We start from the raw sequence: 27548 nt of genomic DNA, 5'->3' as shown, positions 1-27548 counted from the left end.
TGTACGAAGTCTGAAGCAGATCTGTGGCTGTGGGTTCTGACTTCTAGAGGGAGGGATTTGGGCACATTCTCTTGCCTGGTGTGTCTTCCACAGCTTCTTGCTCAGCATGTGGGGCTCCTTAATTGCCTGGGAGGCACTCAGGTGAAGCATCCAACTGAAGCAACCCTAATCACCCTGCAGGAGCCATATGCTACTCTGTAAGTGTAAGAGATGGTGAGGACCTCTTACCTCTGTCTCAGTCTTAAGTAAATTATAATTGGAATGGAGCATGATTATGGAATCTGGAAAAAAAAAATCCAAAGACAAAACCACACAAGAGTTAACCCATGTTGAGTTGCTTTATGTGTATTTAGAACAGCAATTATCAACAAAGAATGCTTCTCCTTAAGTAAGCACGATGATCAGCCTTTGAAATACAATAACGCCCAATTCATACAAAATTGAACCAACATGAGAAGTTTGCCTTCAGATAAGGCAAATTTTAAATATAAATTTTTACACACTGAAAATGCTGAAAGAACTGAAAATTCAATTGAGACTAATAGTAATTAAACCAAACATAATTATAATCTTTGAAACCTGCACAAAGGGAGAAAGGGTAATGCATCCAACAAATTCACATTCATCAGCTTAATGTTGTGCATGAATAGTCCATTAGTAAGCCACAGGAAACATAGTTTTAGTCATGTTGTTTTCCCATGGCAGTGTTTGTCATTGTGCTTGAAATTACATGAGTTAAAAATCATCCACATGCTGCACTCCCTGGGCTGGCATGTCTCCTGGCATAAGCAGCTGTAGCTCCATCAACTCCCAGTCTTCCACAAGTGAACAATAAAGGCTTGCTATAGAAGCTCACTGAAAGTGCCTAATACTCCTGGAAAAGCAGTGGTAGCTGCTCCAATACCTTATTCTGGTAGCTGTATTTGCAGTTAGTATTACTTTATTAATTAAACTCAGAATGATGGATTGGAGACTGGTTTCCCTGCCTGCTTTATTAGGAGTAAGGAATTTATACACATCTAATTCCCATCCAAGTTAATCAGTGTGACCTTTAGCATGCTGTAGAATTAAAATGTTGTCCAGGGCTCAAAATTTATTTCCACATAGTTGTTGCAATGTGCCAGCTGTGGGACATTACTCCACACATCAGCTGAGATGCGCAATTGCATCCTCTGTGGTTTCAGTTTAAGGTCAGATACGTGAGCTGGGCCAGCAAAGGAGGCTGGAGAGAACACAGCTGAACTTGTTCAGTAGCAGAGTGGGTCATGGATGTGCAATCCCTACTGCTACCTTTTGTGTGTCAGGAGTTATCTCTGTGAGGAATGAGACAACTCTTTGTAGAAATTAAAACAATTTATTAAAACAGAAAAATTGAAAAATTGCAAAAAAAAAACCTAACAAAATATAAAAATTTGGGATCCAGATGGCTCGAGAGATATGCCCCAGGAGCGCAGGGATTCAGGAACTTTAGGCTTAAGACAGCTCTGAACCTCAGGTAGAGAAAAAAATAAACTTGCAGTTTAGGCTGGTCAAAAAGAAATCTATTTCTAAAAGCCCCTAGAAAGGGGTAGGCTTCTCCAGCACTGCCTTAGCAAGCTGGAGAGGAAGGGAAAAGAGAGTGGGCGTGTCTTCTCTTACACTTTTATAGCTTTTGCTCCGCCCACAGTCCGCCCACAGCCCACCCACAGTCCACCCCCCTGGTTCAAGGCGGTTGGTGTTTTCCCCTTGACAGACCATCTCTGTCCACCAATGGCTCTTCCTGGTCAGAGGGGTGATATTAGTTGAGATAAGGGTCATGTGCTTATGGGGGGCTGGGCTGTTTGTTGCAACTGGGGTTTTTTTTAAAATCTGCCTTGAAACCAAGATACAAGTAAAACATAAAAATACATCCAACACATCTTAAAACACTTGTAAAGGTATACAGTAAACACAGGAAGACCATAAAAGCTTGATTATTGTACCTGGACTGATGGATTGATTTTAACATTCAATTTAAAAATATTAAGCTCAAATTAATTAAGGCACTTAATATGCAAAGACCAAGCACAAATAGGGATTTCATGTATGACAAGTCCCCCCTTTTTCTCTTATGCTCACATCTTTGGTCTTTGCATTTAAGTGGAGGTGGATAACTCTTCAGGGATAGATTCAAGCTCTTTAAAACTGTCCCACACTTGCTGGGCAATTTTTCTCTCCTTTCTAGTTTTCTTATTGTTACTTTTATTGATATGCATAATCTTTTGAGCGAATGGTGGACGCTGCTGTTGTCCTTGAAGATCCTGGATCAGTGGCATGCTTTGGACGACAGTGGTGATTAGACGGATGAAACAAGGGATTAAACAAGGGAGAAAAATAAGTCCTGTAAGGGAAAGTCCAACAATAATTAAAGCTTTCTTCCACCATTGTCCTTGGAAAATATTTTCCCACCATTCAGAAGTGATCAAGGGCTGCCATTTCTGCACTGGAACATGGGCTAGTTTCCTGATGTTTTGGGTAATCTTGGTGATGGCTTCACCGTGATCATCAATATGGATGCAGCAGTCTGAGGTGTTAAACTTGCCGCATACTCCACCTTCTTCAGCTAGTAAATAGTCCAATGCCAGCCTATTTTGGTACACGGCTGCTCGAGTTTGCCCTTGCTGTGTGTTAAGTAGTTCAAGAGCAAGAGAGGTCTCATTAGTGATTACCTCAATTAGTGCTTGCAGTCTGATGATCCGGTTTAGCATGTAGATGGGAGTTCGGTACCCCCAGCTCCCATCCTGTGCCCATGTTGCAGGTCCATAAGTCTCTAGGATCCTCTCAGGTGGCCACTCTTCTTCTCCCCATCTCTGGGTCCCTCCTATTACATGTCTCTTAGTACGGAAAAGTTCATCATAAAGGGAGATTCCAAGGTGGGCTCCAGCGTTTTCAGCAAGTAGGAAGAAGTTTGGTTGAATGGCTCCAAGAGTGCAGCTCCCTTTCCAGCGAGGTGGTAAGTTGGAATAAGCTCGGTTACCACAGATCCAATAGAGGTCTTGTGGTGCTTCCCAGAAGTGGGGTTGTATACTTGCTGCTGTAATCCAGTACTTGGAAATTTGTGGCAGGACAGAATATGGATTTCCTTGATCCCAGCACTGCCAGAGTTTTTTAACAGGATTCAAAATGCAGTTTTTGTTTTTAACCTTTTCTGCAGACCAGAATACATCTGGTTCTTGAGGTATCCACCAATGTTTTTGCCCATCAGTTACCAGGTACCTTTTGCATATTGTCTCACCAACTTCTTCTAAAAATTTTCTTCCTTTCCTCCAGATGCATTCTTCTCCAATAACAGTATTGCTTAGCAGCCAGGTTTCATTGTCATGTCTGGTTGTGGGGGAGAGATTACTCAGTCGGAGTAAATCGGGGGGTCCAAGACTGACTCCCCGCCAAGGCCAACTCTCCGATTCTAAAGTTCCTCCGCACACCCAGCAATTTGTTAAATTTAGCTGTTGTCCAATCCTTTCTGCCAGGTCAATAAACAAGTTTTTCCTTGACATCAAAGGATTGTTTTCTTTTTGTTTTTCCTTTTCTTCTATGACCACCTCTTGGATCAGGTCAGTGTCATAGGTCTTTCTTTTTAACAAATCTTCTGTCTTGGTTATGTATCTAAAATTGAAACAGAGCCAATCATCTTGGGAGGGGCACTCTCCCTTCTGCTTATGTATTTGGGTGCCAATGTTTTTGCCAATCCAGTACTTGTGACCTTTTTCTGAGCAGATACTCAACCTTGTTATGTTATAACAAGATGGATTAACATAAGTATGTGCTCGGAAAAAGTGTCGAATTTGAAATGAGCCTCCTTCTGCCTGGTACACAGTCTTGTAACATCTGTTACAGCGGCTGTCGGCTGCTTGTGTAAAGGGAGGCCAGAGGACCCAGAGACAGATGACACTTAGTAGCAGGATGTTGCTCACTTTCCCCTTTTGGCATACCCGAGAGGAGCTGTCAGCATTTGGGTTGCCTCTGCTGGTGGGGGTTGTCATCTTTGCTTCTTTCGTCCTTTCTTTAGGCATCTCACCTTCAGATGGTTCTTCAGTGACCTCAGGCTTCTGGAAACTCATGGTTATTTTAGGGTTGGCCTTGTCAAAGATTAGAGTTATCGTGCCCATAATTTTGGAGTCTGATTGGACTGTTATTGGAAGAGAATGCTGGCTTCAAATGGAGCCTTACTATACAGTTGATGTGACAATATGGTTGTGTGAAGGCAGAATCTGTAAAAGGGAATAACAAAGAACAGAATTAACAGCAAAATATTTTCAACTTAGTTTAACAACTTGTAGCTAGCACTTATTACTGAGGTATAACTGGGGAAGAACTGGGAGTACAGGATTTTATTAACTTGGAGTGAGGGATGCTGAGTGGAGCTTTCAAACAGGGTGTTTAGTTTGATGGTTTGTCTGGAGGTTTCTTCTCTTCAATTGGTGGTGTTACTGGACCCTTCACCCTCTTGACATGCGTCCAGCCCTTTTCAAATGTCCGGACAGCTGTTTCAGTGGTTAGCTGGACCTGAAATGGACCTTCCCAGGATGGGGTTAATGACTTTTCTTTCCAGGATTTTATTAACACCCAGTCACCTGGATTGATGTGATGTAAATTAAAATCAAGTGGGGGAGTTTGTGGTAGAAAACCTCTTTCCCTTAGCAACTCTAGATTTTTGGCAATTATCTGTACATATTGTTGTACATTGGTGTTTCCACACTCTTTCACATTCAATTCTTGTGGTGTAGCAAGGTAGGGTAATCCATACAACATCTCATATGGTGAACAACCCAAATCAGATCTTGGCTGTGTCCTGATTCTAAGAAGAGCAAGTGGAAGGCATTTTACCCAGGTCCATTTTGTTTCCAGCATTAATTTTGTGAGGGTGTTCTTGATTGTCTGGTTCATCCGTTCCACTCTCCCAGAGCTCTGTGGATGCCACGGGGTGTGTAATCTCCAATTTGTTCCTAATTGCTGAGCCAATTGTTGTACAATTTGGGAGGTAAAATGAGTACCTCGATCTGAATCTATGCGGTGGACTATCCCATAACGGGGGATAATTTGCTCGAGGATCACCTTACTCACTGTCCGGGCTGTTGCATTGACAGTTGGAATAGCTTCCACCCAGTGGGTAAGGTGATCAACGATTACCAATAGGTATTTCCACCTCTGGACAGGAGGCATTTCTGTAAAGTCAATTTGAATGTTTTGGAAAGGCCTGATTGCTAATTCAATTCCTCCGCCCGTGTTCTTTTTCATTACCTTTTTGTTAACTTTTTGACAGATTACACAGTCCCGGGTTATTTGGTTGGCTATTTCATAAACACCAGTGCATCCAAAGGTTCTGAGATAGTGATCCGCCAGAGCCTTTGAACCCCAATGATTGCTTTGGTGGATATTTTGTAGAATTTCTCGGGTTAAATTTTTGTTTAAAATTTGGCGTTTATCTGGTAAATACCAGCGGCCTTGAGAATCCTCATTGGCACCAATTAAAATTAATTTCTGTTTTTCCTGATCAGTAAAAATGGGCGTGGGTAAAATGTTAGTTTGTGGAATAGTGTCAGATGTGGTGGTGTTAGTTGGAAGTTGGTTTACTTCCATCACTTTTACCTCTTCTTCCACTGCTGCTTCTTTTGCTGCCAAGTCTGCTAGGTTGTTCCCCCGAGCTTCTTTTGTGGTTCCCGATTGATGACCTGGAATATGCACCACTGAGATCACCTGAGGCAGTTGCAGTGCTTTTAGAATTTTTAGGATCAATTCCTTATGTAGGATATCTTTCCCTTTGGTGTTTAGGAACCCCCTTTCGGACCAGATTTTTCCAAAGGTGTGGACTACGCCATAAGCGTATCTGGAGTCAGTGTAAATGGTCCCGATACTTCCTGCTAGTCGGTGGAGTGCTTTTTCTAGGGCATAGAGCTCACAGACCTGAGCTGACCAGGTTGGTGGCAATCTGCCCTTTTCTAGCACACACATTTGGTGTCCATCGACCACTGAATAGCCAGAGCATCGCTTTCCATCCACCACTCGAGATGACCCGTCAATGAAGAGGATTTCCCCTTCATTGAGGGGACAGTCCACCAGGTCCTCTCTGACTTTTGTTTGGATGTCAATTATTTCAATGCAATTGTGTTCAATTTCTTTTTCTGATGGGGTCCCATAAAGAAATTGAGCTGGATTTTGGTGTGTACACACAACTAACCTCAGGTGGTCTGAGTGCATGAGAATGGCTTCATATTTGACTATTCTTGGGTCAGTTAACCACTCTGCAGCCCTGTGAGCTAAAATGGTTTTGATTGAGTGTGGTGTATGCACTGTCAAGTCTCCACCAAAAGTGAGTTTTTGACTCTCCGAGACCAGAACAGCTGCTGCGGCGATGGACTGGATGCAGACAGGCCATCCTCTGGACACTGGATCTAGTAATTTGGAAAGAAAAGCAACCGGCTTCCTGACTCCTCCCCACTCCTGGGTCAAGACGCCATAGGCAATTCCCTTCTCCACATTAACAAATAGATCGAAGGGTTTTTCTAGTGAAGGAAGGCTTAAAACAGGTGCTTTTGTTAATTTCTCTTTCAGATTTTGTAATTTTTGTGTGTCTGAATTAGTCCAATTAAAAGGTTCTTCTTCTATTAGTTTTTCATATAAAAATTTGGCAGATTGTGAATACTGATCAATCCACAGTCTGCAGTATCCAAATAGGCCTAATAATTGCCGGATTTCTCGTTTTGAAGTTGGAGGTGTGTCATAGGTTAGCAAGCATAGTCCCGGAAGGGATATCCTTGCTAAGGGGTGCTTACAGCTTCCTCTGGGACCTGATAGAACCTATCAGCTGGCCAGTTTGAATATGGACAATTCTTTAAGCCACTTAAAGTTGTGACCGCCTCTGTGATACACACTTAAGAATAGACAAACTCCCACCTCAGCTCTCTCTCTCATTTCCGGCGCTGGGACAGGTGGCTGCAGGCCCCGTGCAGGGGCCAGCAGGCCCGGCCAGGCCCTGCATGGGCCAGGCCGGGCCGGGCCACAGCCAGCCTGGAGCCATGGGCCTGTTCCAGCCATGGAACCCCCCCCACTGCCTTGCCGTGGGCAGCCGGAGCGGCTCGGAACCCCCCCCCCCCTCCACTGCGGCCGAGATTCAGCAAAGCGGCACCTCTGTCCGGCAGAGGTCAGGTGACCAACTGCGATAAGCCACATTCCAGCTGTAAGGCCGAGGTGAGATTAACCCTTTTATTGCTGTGAAGAGCTGAAAACCTGAGGGAAGAGAGAGAGGAGATGCTTAAAGCTGAAAGTCTGTTGTGAAGCTATGATATATCAGAGTATCCTGTTGTAATTTCATGAAGATATGGGGGGTGGAGTGTTCAACTCATAAGCAGAAGCACCTGCGCTGAGATAGGCAGATGCTGACGCAGCTGTAATTTCATGAGAAGTTTGGACAGAGAGAGATGAACCAGATGAACCAGATGAGGACTTTTGCTCCAAAGAGGAAAGGAGAAAAACCTCAATTCCTAGAGATGCTTCCAGAGATAGTTTTAAAGATGAAGATGACCCTTTGCTCCCAGGGAAGGAGAAGGGCCTCTGTTTTTCTTTGTTTCTGAACAGCTCAACCTTAAAATTGTACCCCAGAAAACTTTCAAGAGTGGACCCTCGAAAGCAGTTGCGGGAAAAGCTGCAAGTCGGGGGAAGGGACTCACATCGTAAGCAGAGAGATTCCTCTTCCTGAATGGACTGAACAATATTTGGAAGTGGGTGGCTGTCTCGGTGTGATACTGTTTTCATAGCATGAGCAAAAAGAGACTTCTCTTTCTAAATGGACTGAACCAGGTTATTATGGAAGTGGTAAACAGACTGAACATCTTAAGGGTTGTCTTTACATTGTCAGTGGGAGATGGGAGGAAGGTGGGGGGAGGAGGAGAGTTCTAAAGGTGGTATAATTTTTTTTTCTTTTCTTCTTTTAGGTCTGTTAATAAACTTCTTTATATTCATTCAAGTTGGTGCCTGCTTTGCAATTCTCCTAATTCTTATCTCACAGAAGATAAACAGTAATGAGTATTTTAGACCAAACCACTACACTAAATTGGTGTTTCCGCCCGGGACAAACCCAACCCGCGACAAGGTGGTAGATTTAGGATTCCTTCTACTCTTTCAGCACTGAGTTTTTTTGTGCCATGGCCAATTAGATGTCCCAAATACTTCACCTCCTGTAGCACAAATTGTAATTTAGGTTTTGACACCCTCAGCCCGTTCCTCCCTAGAAAATTCAGTAACTGAATTGTAGCACTTCTTACCGTAGACTCCTGTTCCCCAGAGAGGAGCAGGTCGTCTACGTACTGAGTTACCTGAATCCCTTCGGGTGGAGAAAAGGAACTTAGCAAATCTTCTAGCGCTTGGCCAAAGAGTGTGGGTGCCTCGGTGTACCCTTGAGGCAGGCGAGTCCAGCGCAGCTGCTGCCTCCGTCCAGTGTCTGGATCCTCCCAGGTAAATGCAAAGATGTCTCTGCAATGAGAATCTAGAGGACATGACCAGAAAGCATCTTTAAGGTCAATAACAGAGAACCAGGCATGTGCTGGGGGTACCCGACTCAGGAGTGTATAGGGGTCTTGCACCAGTGGGTACCTGGTTTGGACTCTCTTATTGACCTCACGCAGATCTTGTACAAGCCGGAATGACTTATCTGGTTTCTGGACAGCCAAAATTGGAGTGTTGTAACTGGATTTGCAGGTCTCAAGAATTCCATCTTGTAATAAGTCCATGATAACAGGCTTCAGGCCCTTTCTTTTGTCCTTGGAGAGGGGATATTGTGGTACACGTACTGGCTGGCTATTTGGGAGCAACTCAATTGTTAGAGGTGTGATGTCCATTTTTCCCCGGTTGCCAGGTTTGGCCCACACTACCGGGTCAATGTGTTGCTCATCTACTAAAGATAAAACAAACAATTTAGTGGTCATTTTTCCACCCTGCGGTACCACCCCAACCCTCAGAGGTATTTGGAAGTCACGTCCTAAAAGATTGATCCCAGCTTGAGGTAGGTATAGCACATCCCCTGTATGGGTACGTCCTTGTATGGAAAGGATTACATTTTTAATTACAGGAACAGCAAAGCTTTCACCATTAGCACCATATATATCTAATGTATCTTGAGAAATAAAACATCCTGGAGGTGTTTTAGTGACACAGGTTCTTTCAGCACCTGTGTCCACTAAAAACTCCACTTGTTGTCTCTGGGGTCCAGCTTCTAATTTTATCAAGGGCTCTTTAAGATGTTTTTGCCCCAGAGAATAAAGCCCCTGACCCCTTCAGTTGTTCAAAATTTGTCCCTCCATTTGAAGGACTCCTTGATCTCTCTGCTTTTTAAAACAGTACCACTGCCCGTGGCCTGGTTTATTACAGTATGTGCAAATTAACCTCTCAGGTCTTTGAACAATTGGGTTAGGTTGTTTATTGCAAACACAAACCTGTGGCTGTTGCTGAGAGCAGATTTGGGTTTGCTGTTGTGGGATGCCCCTTTGGGAAGTTCTTTGTGTAGGAGGGTTGTGGATTGGAGCATTAGTACTGTTATTCATTATTCGGCTTTTAGCCTTCATCCTCTCTTCATCCCTCCTAACAAAGACTTTTTGGGCTTCCTCCAGTAATTCATCTAGTTCCCTCTCTGGCCATTTTTCCAATTTTTCTAATTTTTTCCTGATGTCAGGCCAGGAGTGAAGCACAAAATGTACCTTTAGCATAGTTTTGCCTCCCTCACTGTCTAAGTCAATGACAGAATAAAGTTGAATGTTATTCCTTAACCGAGCCATCCAAGCTGTTGGGGACTCATCCTTTTCCTGTTCCCCACAAAATGCTTTTTTCATATTATTAACTCGAGGAACAGCTTCTCTAATCCCTTTTATAATTAAATTTCTGTAGTCTTTCATGTTCCTCCTGCCCTCTTCTGAATTTGGGTTCCATTCAGGGTCTGTCAGTGGTAATTTTTGTTCTCCAATTGGGCCTTGATTAGAATTATTTTCTCTGTCCCAGACTGTCACTCCTGCAGCTCTAATCAATTTTCTTTCCTCAATGGTGAATAAGGAGTGAAGGATGGATTGTATCTCTCCCCAATTATAAATATTAGGGCCGAGGAATTGATCAAATTGGTCAGCTAGACCAATGGGATCAGCCATCAGGCTTTTCATTTCTTTTTTAAATTCCCGTACCTCAGATGAAGCTAGAGGTACAACTACATAACCAATTCCTCCTTGAGCATTTCCCATGGGTACCTCCCTAAGAGGTAGAATTTTAGACTCATGGGGAGTGCTAAGGCAGGTGGGACAGTCAGGTGTTTTAAATGATTTCTTTCTAGTGCAAGATGCTGGGCCATCCTGGCTAGAAGAAATCCTTTGTCTGGTTGTCTTTTTGTGAGAGCAGGAAGGAACAGAATTTTCTTTTTCACTTTCATTCTCATTTTCTGAGTCCCTTTCGATTGGGTGGCTTGATGAAGGAAGGACCCTTTCTTGTTCAATTTGGACCCTCCTTTCTGGAGGAGTTACTGGAGGAAGGTAGTCTAGGGGGTCCCACTTTGGTTTATTTAATTTAGGTTTTTGTTTTTCCTTCTGTTTGTGTTCTTCTGCAATGGAAAAAATTTGGTTTGAATTTTTATTAAGTCCAATTGAATTAGATTTAGTTTCCTCTTCCAATTCTATTTTTTTGCTTTGGTCCTCATTTTGTTTTTGCCAATAATTTAACCAAATTTTAGCATAGTCTAATTCATCAGAATGTTTTGGAGCTTTGTAATGTACATAAGAATGCAAAGCCTCACAAAGCCATTTTTCAGAAGACCCATACTTGGGCCATCTGAGTCCATCTTTGTTAATTTTATGTTTTTGGCCACTTAAAAACACAGTACCTAATCATTTGACACTGGTCTTTTTCTTTAGTTAAAAGATTTTCTTCCCACTTTAGGAGCATTTGCCCTAACGGACTGTCTGGGAAGATTTTGTATTTCTTCATTAGGTCTTTCTTTTTGCTATTCGCTTGTCCCATTTTGTTACTGGGAAGCAAACAAGTAGCTAGTGCAGAAGAAAAAAATTTTTTTTTTTTTTTTTTTTTTTTTTTTTTTCTAATTAAATAAACCAAAGTATTGTATTATATAAAACAATTAAAATATTGCATAAGGAAATAATATTACAAAATAACCTAAATTCAATACACTATCACAATAAAAAAATGATAATAAAGTTATAAGCATAAAATACAATACAACTAATGTAGAGAAAAGCAAGCAGGGTTAGTAGATATATAAGGGAATAAATGATGGCGAATCTGTGGGAAAAAAATTAGATATGGCAGGCTGGTGAGAAACAAATATGGTGCGAGAAATATTAATTTTAATTATAAAAAGAATAATTAGTGAATATTTAAATTGGTTAAAGTATAACTGAAATTTAGATAGTTTTATACATATATACTTAAAATTTAAGAAACAAGAGTTGTCTTTATTAGCAAAGGAGAGATAGATTAAAATATTTATAACCAAATTAAAGGAAAAAGATTATAATGAATAACACAAGCAGTAATTCAAAATATCAAAGTAGTGTCTTATGATTAAAGCAGATAAAGCAAATTACAACTACAATCCAATAACCCAAACACTCCAAACTAACAGGAAGTATAAAGGTGCTAGATAGCACTGACCACAAGAGTGCAGCTAAAACAAGTTCACACATGCACTTAAAACGGCAAAGGGGTGCAGTTCAAATTAAAAGGACACAAAATGGCGGCCGACCACGTGGCGGCCCGAAATTTCAAAATGGCCGCCGACCACGCGGCGGCGCGAAATTTCAAAATGGCCGCCGACCACGCGGCGAAAAGAAAAAGAGAGGGGTTTAAAATGAGGTTTCTCCTCAGTTCTAGACCCGAGGAGACTGAGACACTAATAAAAATGAATTTGGGGCTGCGCACACCCCTAAAACGTGGAAACCTCCCCCCCAGAAAGGCTGATCACCACACTCGATCTTCCCCTCTGTGTCTCTAAAGGGGTGATCCCTCGTGGTGCCCTTAAAAATGAACCCTTTCAAGCACACTCACACACACACTGGGGGCGGCCAACCCCCCCACACACTCTCTCACAAAAGGAATTCCACTCGGAGGTTCCCCAAAAACTAATAGCCCTTAAAAAGGGTAAGTCCCTAACTAAGTTCCCTTTAAGAAGGGTTCAAGCCTTACCACAAGTCTTTCTCCACCGGAGGTGTCCTTTCTCTGCTGCAGTAATCCTTGTGGGAGCCCAGAAAATCCAAGGAGAAAAACCAAAAAAATCGCAAAAATTCAAAAATAGTAAAATTAACCAAAATGCCTGGATTTTAGGGCAAAAATAGGATCCCGGACGAGCCCCCAAAAGAGTTGTGAGGAATGAGACAACTCTTTGTAGAAATTAAAACAATTTATTAAAACAGAAAAATTGAAAAATTGCAAAAAAAAAAACCTAACAAAATATAAAAATTTGGGATCCAGATGGCTCGAGAGATATGCCCCAGGAGCGCAGGGATTCAGGAACTTTAGGCTTAAGACAGCTCTGAACCTCAGGTAGAGAAAAAAATAAACTTGCAGTTTAGGCTGGTCAAAAAGAAATCTATTTCTAAAAGCCCCTAGAAAGGGGTAGGCTTCTCCAGCACTGCCTTAGCAAGCTGGAGAGGAAGGGAAAAGAGAGTGGGCGTGTCTTCTCTTACACTTTTATAGCTTTTGCTCCGCCCACAGTCCGCCCACAGCCCACCCACAGTCCACCCCCCTGGTTCAAGGCGGTTGGTGTTTTCCCCTTGACAGACCATCTCTGTCCACCAATGGCTCTTCCTGGTCAGAGGGGTGATATTAGTTGAGATAAGGGTCATGTGCTTATGGGGGGCTGGGCTGTTTGTTGCAACTGGGGTTTTTTTTAAAATCTGCCTTGAAACCAAGATACAAGTAAAACATAAAAATACATCCAACACATCTTAAAACACTTGTAAAGGTATACAGTAAACACAGGAAGACCATAAAAGCTTGATTATTGTACCTGGACTGATGGATTGATTTTAACATTCAATTTAAAAATATTAAGCTCAAATTAATTAAGGCACTTAATATGCAAAGACCAAGCACAAATAGGGATTTCATGTATGACATCTCTGATGCCGTGTGTTAAGAAGCAACATGTGGGGGAGACAGAGAAAGAAGAAAGCTCTTGCATCACGTAAATACCATTGTTTCAGAGGGATATAATATCCGTGCTGTGCAGTCCCCTCACTGTTACATTTTAGTAAAGGCTGGAATATCATGGGTTTACAATACTGAGAAATATCTCTTTTTTGTTCCTCAAATGGGTGACACTCATCACATTCCATCACAAATTTGTTTTTCCCAAGGAGACACCAGCAGACTCCTAGTTTGTTTTGAAACCTCATCAAAGTGAAGCTATTCCAGTGGCAGGGATGATCATATGTGGAACTTCCACACAATTTCCTCTGTGAGAACACATCGCATATGTTTGCTATTATTTTTAATGACTGTCTTCCAGCTGCTTCTCATAGTAGTAAAAAAATCCACCCAGCTACTGTTTAAAGCACTTCCTAGTCTGTGTGCTAAAATCTCCCTTCTTTCACTTCTGTGGCAATGCTCTTCTCCAACCACTTCTGGGACTGAAAATAATTCTTGTCCCTTCAGGCATCTTCTAACCTTAAATTAGTATACAGACTAAGCAATTATTCAGAAAAAGGAAGGCACTGTGAATGCAGATTGGCAAAAAAGAGTAATTGTTTTTACAGTGAGTTTTTGCTTCTAATGTTATTAAGGGGTTTTTGTTTGTTTGTTTGAAGCCATTCTTACTTAGTGGTATGGAGTGAGCCAGAAGTAATGCTGCAGGTACAGGTCACTCTGGTCTGTGAACTGGTGTTTTCATGGCCGTAGTTTCACTTTGTCCTTATATGCTGCAGAAGAATGCTGGTTCTTCTCCAAAGTTCCAAGAGTTCATCAAACCAAGGTGTCACTCTACAGCCAGCCCTCTGAAGTTAGAATATCTGCCTAAAATTTCAGGGTTATACCGTAAATTGAGCTGTGTCATCATTTGGCAACTCTATCTTATTTAGCAACTGAAATCCTTTTTTAGCAACTAAATCCCTTTCATTTTTGTTTTTGCTCCTTTGTACTGATTTTTTTTTTACCCTCTATGAAGTAGTTTTATATCTCCTGACCTTGAAAAAAAAAAAATCTCTGCTGTTCTGCAGAGCTAGGACAGTAGAGCTCCGTGGTGGGATCATGATGATGAGTGCTAGAAGGTGTGTTTGTGCCCAGAAACCAGAGGACAGGCTAATAAATGCACTTTTTCTTTGCCTTCCTGCACTTAAGCTGGTGATTGTATCACCTAATGCATGGGTTAGTGGTTTGGGAATTGTTTCCACATTCTTTGCTAAGCCTGTACAACTTGTGTGATGTAATCCTTCTCTTACTGAAATCTTAAAATATAATTTTATTCAAACTTTACTCTTGAAATAGAAAGGGAACATGGCTGTAAAGACATCAGAAACAGGAATATTCTATCCATACTGGAAATTGTACCTAAATTTTGTCTTGTATCAAGGACCAGTGAATTAACTGTTACAAGCTTCTAAAAATGTGGCTAAATGGCTAGGCCATTCTACAGCTTTGCTTTTCCAAGCTAGAAATGAAAAATGTGTTCTTCCTGTAGTTTATCCTGCACATAAGGTAAAAGAAAAAAAATACAGTGTCCTGTTCCTTCTGTCATGTTCCTCCTGCATTTTTGTGATGATGTCATTGAGCAGATGCAGCCACTCATGCCTTGAACTAAAGGACAAGTTAGCATAGCTGCTTCTCACTGCTGGGCTGACATTTGGATGTTGTTCTCACCTTTTATCTCTTTAACAATGTTGAGGGAAAGGTGCTGTCTGACCAGAGCTGTTGGCTGCTCCCAATGAATCTCAGGTGAGATTAAAGCACAAACAGACAGTGGGTAGATGGCATGTCATAATGCATGGAAAGGACCTGACTATTTATAAGTTGCCTTATTTTAGTTACAAAACCAGTGTATTCATTAATTCTTCTGAATTTGTTTGGTTTCTTGATTATTCTTATGGTCCTGATGTCATGACAGAATATCTAGATGTTGGCAGGACATTGAGCACCCTTTGGAGTTCCTGGATCTTGCAGCATATCCAGCTATGTGAATTAATTATAGCAAATTAAAAAATGCAGAAGGTTGGCTGAAAATATTTTTTTCAGCATTGAAACAGAATAACAACCCTGGAAAGACCCCCTGAAATATTTCACAGGGAGCTTTACTATATACAGAACAATAACATGTTTGAAACAATAAAGGCAAGGGAGTATAGTAACAAGAAAAGTTACAAGTTATAAACTTAAGTGTTGCAGTAACTGTTGGGTATTGTACAAAACCTGATGCCACTATTATCTTCTTGGAAGTGATGCATTTTAGTTCTATTAAAGGGCAGCTCTTCACTATGTGAGATCAGCATTTCTGTTCAAGGTGAAGTGATCCAGGGATCCTACCTGATTTGTTAATGGAGCTGGTCTAAATACTGGCAGAGCCTGCACAATGTCTCCTGACTCTCCTTTTAATCTTTTCAATCCTATTTCATATCATGGGAATTGTTCCTTAGACTACTCAGAAGAATGTCTCTTTTTCCTAGGTCAAAGAGTCTTCTAGTGGTGTGTAATGGAAGAGTTAGCACTTCAATCAAGAAAAGAAGATACTGCAGTCAATAAGACAGATGCATTAAACAGATAAAAGCAATTACTTTGGAGTGACAGTGATGCCATGTATATAATGCAATATGATTTTAAACAAAATACAGAATTTCTGTGATGTTTGAAAAAGTACATACTATAAATTAAAAAAAAAAAAATCACAGCAATTGCCAAAATTTCTTGTTCAAAATAACAAAAACAAATGCCAAAGTGTTGATGCTCCTTTGATAGTTTTACCAGTCGTGTGGTTCTGCACGCTGTATAATCAATGGTGAGAGCCCCTGACCTTTTTCACTTTGTCTAAGACAGACCTGTTAGCATTTTTTCCCCTTTAAATGCTGTGGTATATTGTCTAAAATTTTACTGGCAGCAGTGTTATCCTGAAAAAGTCACCATAACAAGCCCCTTTAGGAATGTGTTAATCATATCACAAAATGCTGCATTAGTTAATTATCTCTTCCTAGCACTACAGCAGACCTTCAAATTAATAGCTACTGCAAACTATAGGCAAACAGTAGGTGTCTGACTTAATTAACTCTGACTGCGTGTGATGTGATTTGTATCTTGGTGTTGCTTGTGCTAAAAATGGGCACTGTTTTTCCTGTGGCATATGGTTGTATTTCTCCAAAGGGCTGGGATGCAGCGACTTGAGGAGCAAGATTACTTTACAGTTGTTTGATGATTTCGTTATCATTATGGTCTGCAGAACAGAAGATCTGCAAACACCAAGGCACAGGTAATGGACTAATGCCAAATAATTTGCACTATTGTTTTGATGAAGAACTCCTGTAAGTAATATATAAATAAAGAAAGAAACAAACTATTAATAGAGACACTAGAACAGATTTGCTGTATGGTCTAAATAAAAACAGACTGTATGATGACATGGGTGATCTGAAGACCCCACTGCACTCAAGAGAGAGATTACTTATTTTTTAATTTTAAGGGTAAATTCTAATGCCAAGGATTATTTCCTCCCTGCACCACCATGGCCATGCACAATTCCTCGCAGCTACTCAGGGTAGGAAATTCAGTCACCCCGTTACTGGAATGGTTGTACATCTGTTGTCCTAATTCTGGTGAAGTATTTATTTCACAAAACTTCTGGGGACACCGTGAGTACAGTTGAACACTATCAAAAAATGCTCTTCTTCCCAGAAGTCCTTCTGGATAGAGATATTTTATCTTTGCTGGGGGGATCACATAAAATAATGATGCTGTTCCCTTGTGAAGGTACAAAGTGATTGTGAAGAGTGCTCATAAAAACCCTGTCTGCATATAGGTGGCACCCTCCAACTGTCACCTCTCTGTCCTGCTGCACAGGAAGTATTCCAGCATAGCAACACATATTTCAATTTTGTGCAATTTTTTTTTAAAAAATAGGGTTTTTTTTTCCAAATATGTAATTGCAACTGTTCCATCCTTTTTCATTATGAAAATGTAGAAGAGACTTCTACATTTTAAGACATAAAATTCAACATGAAAAGTACACACAAAAATAGTATTTTTCTTTAACTCTGCTACAGAATGTGTGGTAAACTCCGCATCAGAAATAGAATATATTATAATGTATTATAAATAATAACTATCAATTAACCAATAGTTAATGCTTGGAGTCACCCCATGTTTGAATACCTGATGAATATTAATATTTATTTGGTTTGTTTTTATGGGGCCTTCTCCTCAGATGTTATATTTGAAGGAAAGCAGTACACTTCTCTTATGGTTGCTAACTGCACCTTTCTATTTTGAGTTGAGTCCTTACGGTTTTTGCAGAGTACCAAATGTTCCTATTTCCTATGAGAAGGGTTTCCAAATGAGCCTTTGGCAATATTTCTGTACAAAGTGGGACCACTGTAGGAATAAACTGGCTTTGCCTCTCAAATCTCCATGGGGCTTATGAGGTAAAATGACTTTAGCAGGGAAAGTAGGTTAAAGCAAGGAGAGACAGCCTCCTCAATCAACAGAGCTGAAAATAAGCATAAACACCCACCTGATCCAGTACATTTAAGACTCAGTAGTTCTAAAAAAGACCACAGGTCAAAAAGCATCAAGTGACTTAGACTTATAAAAGATGTTCCTTAACTGTTACTTGGATGATTTAGCTTTAAACTGGGTTTGCTGTATAGAAGCAAATTAAAAAATCTCATTTGATATAATCTTAATCTTTGAAAGTAGTCTGGTTTTTTGGATATGAACACTGAAAACCTGAATATTTTTTTTCTGTGTATCTGTTCCTTCCAGTGTATTTTAGTAAGGATTAGAGGGTTTGGTATTTTGTTGTGGTTTTTTTTTTCAGGCATTGGACCGTAGGTAAGTTGCTTGAATAAGAATTATTAGGAAAAATAGTGTCTTCTTAATTATTTTTAGAATTTCTTCTTTCAGACAGATTCTCTAGGAATTAAAATGTTTTCCTATTTTTTTTTCCATACCTAATTCAATAGCTTTCTCTGTTTTCTACCATGAGAGTTCTTACCAGCAATATGGACTTTTTCCCACCTCCTACCTATAGCATTAATGAACTGTTACTTCTGGAAATCCTTTTGTAAGTTCCCTAAGATACTGTAACATTTCTTCTCAGCTCCAGTTATGAATTACCTTGAATGTAGAGATTAATTTTGACACTGAGGAGTTTTCAGAGTACCAAAATTTACTGACAGTAGTTCTGTCACTTATGTGCCATTCTTGATAGTATCACTGTGTATCATTGGGGGAAATTAAATTCTGACAACAGAAGCGTCTCATTCTTCTCAGCCTTTTTCCCTTCTTTTTGTAGTGTAACAGTGCCCCCAAGAGCTTTTTTTTCAGGAAGGGGCACTTTAAGAAAATTAGGTCAACCATCCATCAGTATATTGATCTCCAAACATAAAAATTCTGCCCAGCATTGCAACCAGAGGTGTTGGTTTGAAGAATGGCTTAAAGACAGTTTATTTTGGTTTTCTTATTGTATGCCCAACAATAGAACATTAACTAAATGACTGAATTCCTCTAATGGGTCCAGTTTGGAGAGCTCTGCTTGCAGAGGGTATCTTTGCTGGCACTCTGAAGAAAGGGAGGAGGATGCAGGGCACTTCTCAGCAATGGTCTTTATGGCAGGGCTGCTTTTGTCCTTTGCCAGTTGACATCAGGACAGCTGGCAGTGGTCCAGGTGGCAGCAGGAAGTACTATTTGTTTGTTTAGAAGATAGATAGCATGAAGTGAACAAGAACAAAGAGAAAATAAACAAGGAACAGCTTTAGTTACAGCACAGTCATAAAAATACAAATACCAAGCCTATTAGGTATTTCGCTAAAATACATGAAATATACACAAAAATAATCATGAATAGCCTCTAACACTCAGAGAGGCAGTTTTTATGATAGCCTGCAATGATAAAACTTTTCAACATTTTTTAAGTGTCAGGAGTCATCAGTACTTTTCCTGACCGAGAAACATCTACTACAAACAGAAATTTGGGTAGTTTGTTGTCTTTCTCTCAATCCCGTTGCATGGGTTTGCCAGAAGTGGAAACTCATAAATGAAATTTTAAAAATCACGCATAAGCAAATCATTGCTTTAAATAACTTTCAATAAACTGTCACAGGAACAGCTCAGGACTTCATGCACAACAAAAGTAGGAAGTTTAAATAGTAGGCATGGTCTCCCTGAACAGCCTGCTAATATCTCTCTTCAGCAGAGTGATCTCACTTTCTCAGGAATATCTCTACAGACCATTTTCAGTGAGGTCCTAGGCCCCTGAGAGATTTAGGGGTGGAAGTCAGCACTTTGAATTCTACCTGGACAGTATGCAGAGCTTTTCAGACTGGTAGGTAAGTGTGAAAGCCTTGTGATGTGATAAGAGCACGAATGCAGTAACAAGATCTGTTCAGATCAAGTGTGCAGTCAGCCAGATGTGGTTATTTCTGACTTGCACAGATTTGCCTGAATGGAGATGAGTATGAGAAAGAGGAAGTGCTATAAAACACACAAAGAAGAAATAAATCATAGCATTCCTAGGTACTCCCAAGTTCCAAAGAATAAAACTGTGCTCTTGGTTGTGGAAGAGCACCAGAATGAAGCTTAACTCTGTGACGTGACTTTGTTTTCTCCATAGGAGATGTCTACATCCTGCAGCTTCCCACAGCTTCATTACATGCTCACTAAATATTTTTAACTCATTATAAACTCATTTTGGGTCACAGAGTGTGTCCATTCTTTAGCTCACTGAGTTTAGAAACTTAATTATTCCTCCTTATATTAGAATTACAACTAATTAGGAACCAATTACTAATAATAAAAGAAACATGCTGTAATTTATCTGTCAAATGCATCCATGTACAAATATTTTAAAGGCTGTACTGGCCTCTCAAATAAATATAGATAAAGATCTACTCTCTTAATAACTATTTTATGGATCTTCATAGCTTTGACTCCATGAGTCTAGTTTTTCCAGTCTGTTAGCATCACAGCACATACTTTAGGGGTGGGAGAATAAACTGTCCCATGGGAAAATAAAAAAATAGTTTTTAGGTGCCTTGTGATAGTTGCAGACACTTTGGGGTGAGTCCCTTGTGTTTTGTGCTTAATATAAACACAGGGAAGTTGTGTTACAGCTAATCAGCATGGCCTTTCACTAGGGATTCAGGGCATTATTTGCAATTCAGTGGATTTGTTTTGTTCTGATTAATAATCTGACAAATTTCTGAGCTTTAGGAAATATTTCACTATCTAGCATTTAGAAATATAAAAATAACTCAAGGCATTCATTTTCTAGCATTCAAAATTCAGCATTTGCCTTAAATCTCGAAGTTTGCTCTTTTTAGCTTTAACCCAGACAAATATGAACTTTGAATAGGTGTTAGAACGAGTATGACATTTCTGTGTAGAGAAAATAATTCTGCTCTTGAAATTTCTTGCTCTCACCAATTTTAGTCAGCCTTTCCCAACCTGAGTTGGCAATACCAAAACGTGATCCCGCACAGCAAATCACTTCTGGTTCAGCAATGATCTGCAAGTATGTGTCTAATGTTACTCCTGCTTGAAACTCCAGGATTCCATCTTTGCATTTGTTAATTACTTGGATTTGGGGCAGAGGTCAGAGAGGAAGAGGTCTCCTTTTTTAGGAATATTTGTAACTGATTTCCCCATCTGTAGAAGTAAATCCTACTTAAAAATTAGAAGTAATTTCAATTGCAAAAACAGACACTAAATTTTCCCTTTCTTGGTTTGATTTCTGTGGCAGCAAACTCACCAAAGGCAAAATGTGGAAGAGAAGGTCAGAATGGATGGTTTTACAAGTGGGGTGGAGTCAGTTTTACAAAAGTGGGAGAAAGGTGACCTCTGCTCAGAAGCCTCCCTGCTCATTAGCAGGTGGATGTGGTTTAAAGAGTCACTGTGATGCAAAGAAGGAATCAAATTAGATGTTGTGTGAAGCTGTCATTACTATGTGTTTCTCTGTATAGTTCCAGCTTAAAGTGTGTCATTCCTTTCATAGCAGCCCCTCAGATTACTGTATCTCATCCTTTCCACATCAAAGTGCTGTCAGCACTTTTATAGTATAAAAAGAACGCGGACATAACTTTACAATACGTTCTCTTCAAAGGGCTTTGACTTGTGCAGTTGCAACATTTTATTCTGGGATTTGCAAAGGAAGATGCGCTAAAACGAGTAGCATCTTAAAGCTGAACAAAAACAGGGAACGAAATATCTATTTAAAATTGGACCAAAACACCTCTGCAGGGATGGTGAGGATTTTAGGAAGTCAATTCTTCTCAAGTGCCATCTGAATTATACTTCAGTCAGCTAGTAAGAACCACTGAGAGTGTGGAAATTGTCCATTCTTGAAAAGTATGAATCATCTCTTTTTATTTACTAGCTAAAAAAACTTGGTACCTTAAAAAGTCTTCAGTAAAATATACAGTAATGTCAGATCCCATCAGCTCAAAGGCTCAGCCTCAGCTAGTAGCCAGCAGCTGGGCTCACTGTCTTGGCCTTACTGCTCTGTGAGAAAGTAAAATAATAAAATAACGAATACAGGAAAAGAGAGAGTGAAAGGCAGCAGAAAGACAGAACTTCATAGAACTGGCATTAACTTTGTGGGTCTTTCTTTAAACCCATTCTGCCAAGAAATTTGTTTTCTTCTTAGCAATAATGCAGCTATGCATATAGAATGTGTAAATGTTTCCAGGTGTATTTCCTTGCTATGTTTGTCATTTGCCAGCATCTGTAGAAGAGGTTGTCACAGAAGTGAGTAATGGCAGGACAGAGAACAGAAATGAGAAAAGCTGACAACCTGTGAAAGGGAGGGCAGCCTGTGTGTTGGCTTGCAGACAAGCAATTCCATGTGGTTCATTCACCCATCTCCCATTTCAGGCATTCTCAACAGCTGGGACTGGAGTAATGCCATACAGGACTTTGCCTCTTTTCCCTGGTGGAAGGCTAAAGGTGCTGGATCTTATTGTCATTGGTGCTGAACTGGGCTACTACAGTCAGTCTTTCCAAAACAAATTATAGACTTAGGTTTTTGGATATTATTCCTGCTATTTCTGCACAGGCAAGTAATAACCTAACAAACTCTGGAGTTTCAGGTGGATGTGCTGTACCATTGTCAGGAAGACTCAGGGATCTCTTCCATCCCATTGTGGTTGAAGGCAATGCAACACAGGAGAAATTCTGGACAGGATGGATCTAGCTATGGCCACAGAAAGGATAAGCCTGTGCCAGCACGTGGGACCACATTTTTCTTTCATATAGGAACTCTAGAGTTTTGGGTTTATCCCAAATTACAAGGAATTCAGGCAATTTTTTTCAACAGAAAATAGAACTACAGCTGAATGAATAATTACCAAAGTGCTGTATTTAATTGTCAAGGTTATAATACGATATTCAAAGAATTATTTCTTAGTATGAAAAAGCACAGCATTACTATGAAATAAGGTAAGAACATTCACATGAAGGCATAAAGTTCAATGAGAGAAAGAGAAAAGTTAGTATTTGGATAACTTTTTTTTTACTTTTTGGAAAAAACATCATGAAATCACAAAAATGAAAGTTTAGATCTATATATACTACGTTTGTGAGATCCATCTCTACCTAAATACCGTTCAACTTTGCTTCAGAACCATAGAATATTTACACTCAAAACTACTTCATCCTTCTACGTTTGCTTTTGCTCCCATATCTTATTAGCATATGACACAGCACTGCGTCCTTGGCTCTTCGTGAATGCAAAAGGACAAATACTTTGCAATAATGTTCCATGTTACAGAGAGGTCGCAAACCGATCTTGGTTACTTCGGTGTAAATCTGGAGAAACTCGGCTGAGCTCAATAGACTTACTCAGGCCTGAAATCAATTATTGCTCTGGTGTGAGTGAGATGGAGCCCCGCTCCTCGGCCCAGTTCTGGCATTGAGATGCAAATGGCAACGGCGGGGAAGAGGGAACAGTGCCCGGCATCGCAGCGGCAGCCCGGCCGCCGGAATCCTGGCAGCGCTCGTGCGGGACAGGCGAGGAACAAAGGCGGGGCGTGCCGGCCGGGGCGGCCCGGGGAGCGACACGGCCGGCGGGCAGCCGGGGAGAGGCTCAGTGGAAGGGGGTAATTGTTATGCAGCCATGCAAGAATAGAAACAAAATGCAGCTTAAATACTCCTCCCCCGAGCCAGCCCCCGCGATTATGCTTCCAATGACCGCAGTGGTAGCTGTGGTGTCCATATTTCCATTTCGGTCCCTGGCATCTGTGGGCACTGGCACTGAAGCAGGGCCCAGTGGGATGCCTGGAAGGCAGTGCTGTGCCAGGTTAGTGATGGGCTACATCAGTTTAGACAAAATGATGCTTCCTGACACCCTCCCTGTGTGAGCCACCCTGTAGGAACAGGCTGCAAATACACACACCACAAAGTCCCTTTCCATCTCCTTCCTGTGTCTTACCTCCTACAACAGCAACCAAGCAATTAAGAACATGTTGTCTTATATTGTATCAGTTTAAAAATTACACTTCCCACCTGATGTGTGCCATTACATAATTTTTTACACAGAGAATTTAACCCGAAGTGGCACATATGTCAGTGGCTGAGTCTCAGTTGTTCTCACAGAGAACCCCAGTAGTACCGTGGGATGTTTTGGGGGTAAGGATCTGCACTCTTTAAACCCTTCCCCAGGGAGCCCATTCTCCAGCTTGCATTAGCTTTAATAAAAGGCAGAGGGGATTAAGAGTTTTGTTTCTTTTGCCATATCAGTATTTTCCCATATAGTGACGAGGAGTCTATATAAGAAAAAAATAACACTGCAATAGGCCTTTTAAATCCTGTGTCATATTTACCCACTAGTGATTTTTTCCCTCTGCTAGCACGTGTAAATAAATGTGAAGAAAATAAATACTGAATAGGCAGCTAATTCTGTAAGCAAAGGATGACATCTAATTTAACAAGGAAATTGATTCTCCATTTAATTTGTTTAGTTTTTATTATAATTATTTACTGCTGTTTACCTTTCTCCATTTGTTATGCTCAAATTGACAAGTCTGGGAAAAATAGTAAATACATTAAAACCTTGATAAACCCCTTGATCTATGACAAGCAGAGAATAAAGCCTTATTTGAAAGGGATAAATAGTAAGGAATTGCTTGATTTTTCAGAAGTTTGCTTTTTAAAAAAAATTCAGGAATACAAAATATTAACTTAATTTTGCAGTAAGTTTGAACTAGCTGACCTTAGTCTTTGAAAATGGGAGAATTCCATCATAGACAGCAGATTTGGCACTTTATTTTGAAAGATAGTTCTAAAAGGGAAACTCTTGCTCCCCACTTTACTTCCTACTGCAAAGTCTATATGACTTTCCAAACTGTTGTCATACCTACATATAAATACTCTGCTACTAAACCTGAGGATGGTAATTTTCTTCATCCACAGCACTTTTAGACAACCTGGAACATATATCTCTGCTTTGAGCACTAGCTGTGTAAAAATGTCCATTGTAAATGCAAAAGAGAAAGTTTCCAACTCGTTTATTATCACCTCTCTTCATTAAGCTCTTGTAGGTAAAAGATTTAATATGGAAAAAAGATACCGAATTAAAATCAGTGTTTCAGGTACATCCTATTGTGATGAGAGTTGATGTACCTTTATGAAATACAGACCACAGAGCTGACAAGAATCAGGATAGCAACGATTGCCTCTGATCCATCCCAAAGTCTGTGAAACATCCAGAGGGGTCCCTGGGCAAAGGCTGAGGAGGGCAGGGATTTGCCATTCTCCTTGTCTAAAGCCCCAGACATAAGAAGATGTCATATTAGAGCCTCTCAGAGCTGAAAGGTGACTGGGGCTTTTAGGTCAAAACAAAGGAATCTTCTTCACATCAGTATTACAGAAGGAAATTACATGAATTAGCTAAAAAAGCATTCTGAGGACACTGAAGAGAGACAGAAAGTGTTCCATTTCTAGTTACGGGGTGCACGTGGCTGGGTCATGGCCATGCCTGCAGTAGATGTTGTCATGCTGGGGGCCATATGCTTTTAAGTTTCTCAGGAATTAATAAAGTCATGACTTTGCTTCTCCCAGCCTCCCCCACAGGTCAGCCCAATTATGGGGTGTGCTGCTCTGGTGTGCTCTCACAGGCGATACTTTGAAAATCTAAATTCATCTCCTTTGCACAGGGAATACATAATAATTCTACTGACAAGTATCCAGGCAGACTGCACAGCAGCTTTGACGTGCAGAAATCCTGGCTGAGCCTGGTGACCTGGCAGGGCTGTTTAGGAGGCAGACAAGTGGAATTCCAGTTTTATATATGGGCACACACTAAGGAGTTTTGAGGTATTGTGTTCTGTCTAACTACTGTCTGCAGAGCTTTAATCCATCAATGACCTTACAGATCTATAGAATTTATTTTCTTTTGCTAGCCACAAATCTGAGGTGGCTCTGATACATGTCAGCCAGAACAATATTTCCATTTATTTATATCATTCAATACACTGAGTGCATTGACCATACACAAAATTAAGTGATAGGCTGATTTTTACTTATCTGAGGGGGATTGTAGTGGTCAGAAGTAAGGACAAAATTTAGGGCCTTATCCCTCCTAGGCTACTGAGTCTCCTCAATTTCTGTAGACTTTAGTGAGCAACAGGGGACAAAAGCTCCTTATGGAATGGTGTCTTTGGGAAGGAGTGTTATGACAGCCAGCAAAGCTAAGCTGGCAGTGGGGACAGCTTCTGTGCTCACTATGCATCTGATACTACTCAAATGACTTTACTCAGAGTATTACATAGTGCTATGTGTTGCAATAGAAGGTCACTGCTGTTGCCAAATTCTGCACCTCTGCTTACTGAAATAAAAACCATAATAGAATATATATGTAAAAATTCCTTTCCTCTATTACTATGGTGATTTGTCTTAAAAGATACTATAATAAACACAATAAGTAATAATAATTACTTCATGTAAAGCAAACAAACCCTGTGACCTAGTTCCCTTGAAATGTTAAGCAATTCTGACTGAAACAGGAACTATCTGCTAAGAATAGTGAATTGTTAGGGTGAAGCTGGAGGCTGTCTGCTTTATAGAAATGAAAGTAATGAATTAAGAAAACTCAACACTGATTTGATAAGTTTGCACTACTTAAATTAGTTGCCATGAGAAATCACTGAAAAAAGAGGCTTTTATAATTTTTTTTTTAAAATCGGACTATGCTCATGGGGTTAAAAGTGTGCATGTATGAAAGAACTGGATTGTAGAATCTTTAATGTTGACCTTCTTTTGATAACTTAACTTTGGCATAGCCTCTGCTTTTAAATGAGAGCACTCAGTTCGTAGTGCTGGCTTAAACTCACTGTATGGCTAGTGAGCTTCAGCAGGTTTAGCACTTCTGTGCTCTAGACATAGCATTTGTATGTTTTTTCCTCCCCAAAGAAGTAAATTATTAATACAGCATCAACCTTTTTTAACCCAGCTTCTGACAGGCTGGGATTTTTCCAATCTCAGTTGAAACTGTCTAAATAATTTATCAAGTATTCTTTCAGCATACAATAAATTCTGAAACCTAAGAAATGTTAAATGAAATTCTCTGCCCTTACAGTATGAGTGGGTTACTGAGGTTAAGCTAGTATTTTCTTTGAACTTTTGTCAGTCCCTGCTTTCTCCCGTTGTACAGTCTCCTTTTTCTCTCCTACTGTCTATTAATTTTCATGACATTTTCTATTTATCAGACTCTTCCTTTGTGTTTCTGTTTCTCTTGCTACCTCTTCCCTTGCTGATGTCTTTCTATACGTCTTCTTCATTACAGTAAGACAGCTTTCCTTTAAGATGGTCCTCCAGAGAGAGAAACCATTGATTTCTAGTCCCAAGCTGTACAGGCAGTCCTGGATCTTTCAGTACAGCCTCAAATTCAAGTGAACCTTCTCCCATCTCCATTGAGAAAATGGTGACAAATCACAGAATCACAGAGTCATAGAATGGTTTGGTATGGAAAGGACCTTTACAGGTCCTGCAGTCCAACCTCCGTGGACGGGGACACATAGACCAGGTTTCTTAGTGCCCCATTCAGCCTGGCCTTGAATGTCGCTGCCCCCCCTCTGGACAGCCTGTTCCAGTGTTCTGTCACCCTCACCATGAAAAATTTCCTCCTTATGTCCAGACTGAATCTAACCTCTTTCAGTCTAAAATCATTACTCCCTTGTCTATTGCTGCAGGCCCTGCTACTAAAGAGTCTTAAAAAGTCTTGAGGTCTTTGGTAGAGAAGGAAGGTGTTTGCACAGAACTTGGATCCACAAAGAACATGTAAGCTTGAAAAGACATATTTCCAGGTCAGGTATCTCACACACAAGAAGGCAAATCCATTTCTATCTGGTCAAAACTTC

General features: G+C 40.4%; 1 protein-coding gene across 1 annotated transcript; it reads right to left on the bottom strand.

Annotated features, from left to right (window-relative positions):
- Positions 1-1770: 1770 nt before the first annotated feature.
- LOC138113352 (endogenous retrovirus group 3 member 1 Env polyprotein-like) lies at positions 1771-5723 on the bottom strand. The gene is made up of 2 exons (XM_069021508.1): positions 5608-5723; positions 1771-4229 (listed from the first exon to the last, which is right to left on the bottom strand). Exon 2 carries the CDS (start codon positions 4125-4127, stop codon positions 2115-2117), a length of 2013 nt encoding a protein of 670 aa, XP_068877609.1. The 5' UTR covers positions 4128-4229; positions 5608-5723; the 3' UTR covers positions 1771-2114.
- Between the last annotated feature and the right edge of the window lie 21825 nt (positions 5724-27548).

Source organism: Aphelocoma coerulescens, chromosome 7 (genome assembly GCF_041296385.1).
Source record: "Aphelocoma coerulescens isolate FSJ_1873_10779 chromosome 7, UR_Acoe_1.0, whole genome shotgun sequence".
Classification (NCBI taxonomy): Eukaryota; Metazoa; Chordata; class Aves; order Passeriformes; family Corvidae; genus Aphelocoma; species Aphelocoma coerulescens.
This window is presented reverse-complemented; position numbering and strand designations above follow the sequence as displayed.

Bases quoted from the DNA above. Each gene is read 5' to 3' on its own strand.
- LOC138113352 (XM_069021508.1), bottom strand. From the start codon at position 4,127: ATGGGCACGATAACTCTAATCTTTGACAAGGCCAACCCTAAAATAACC.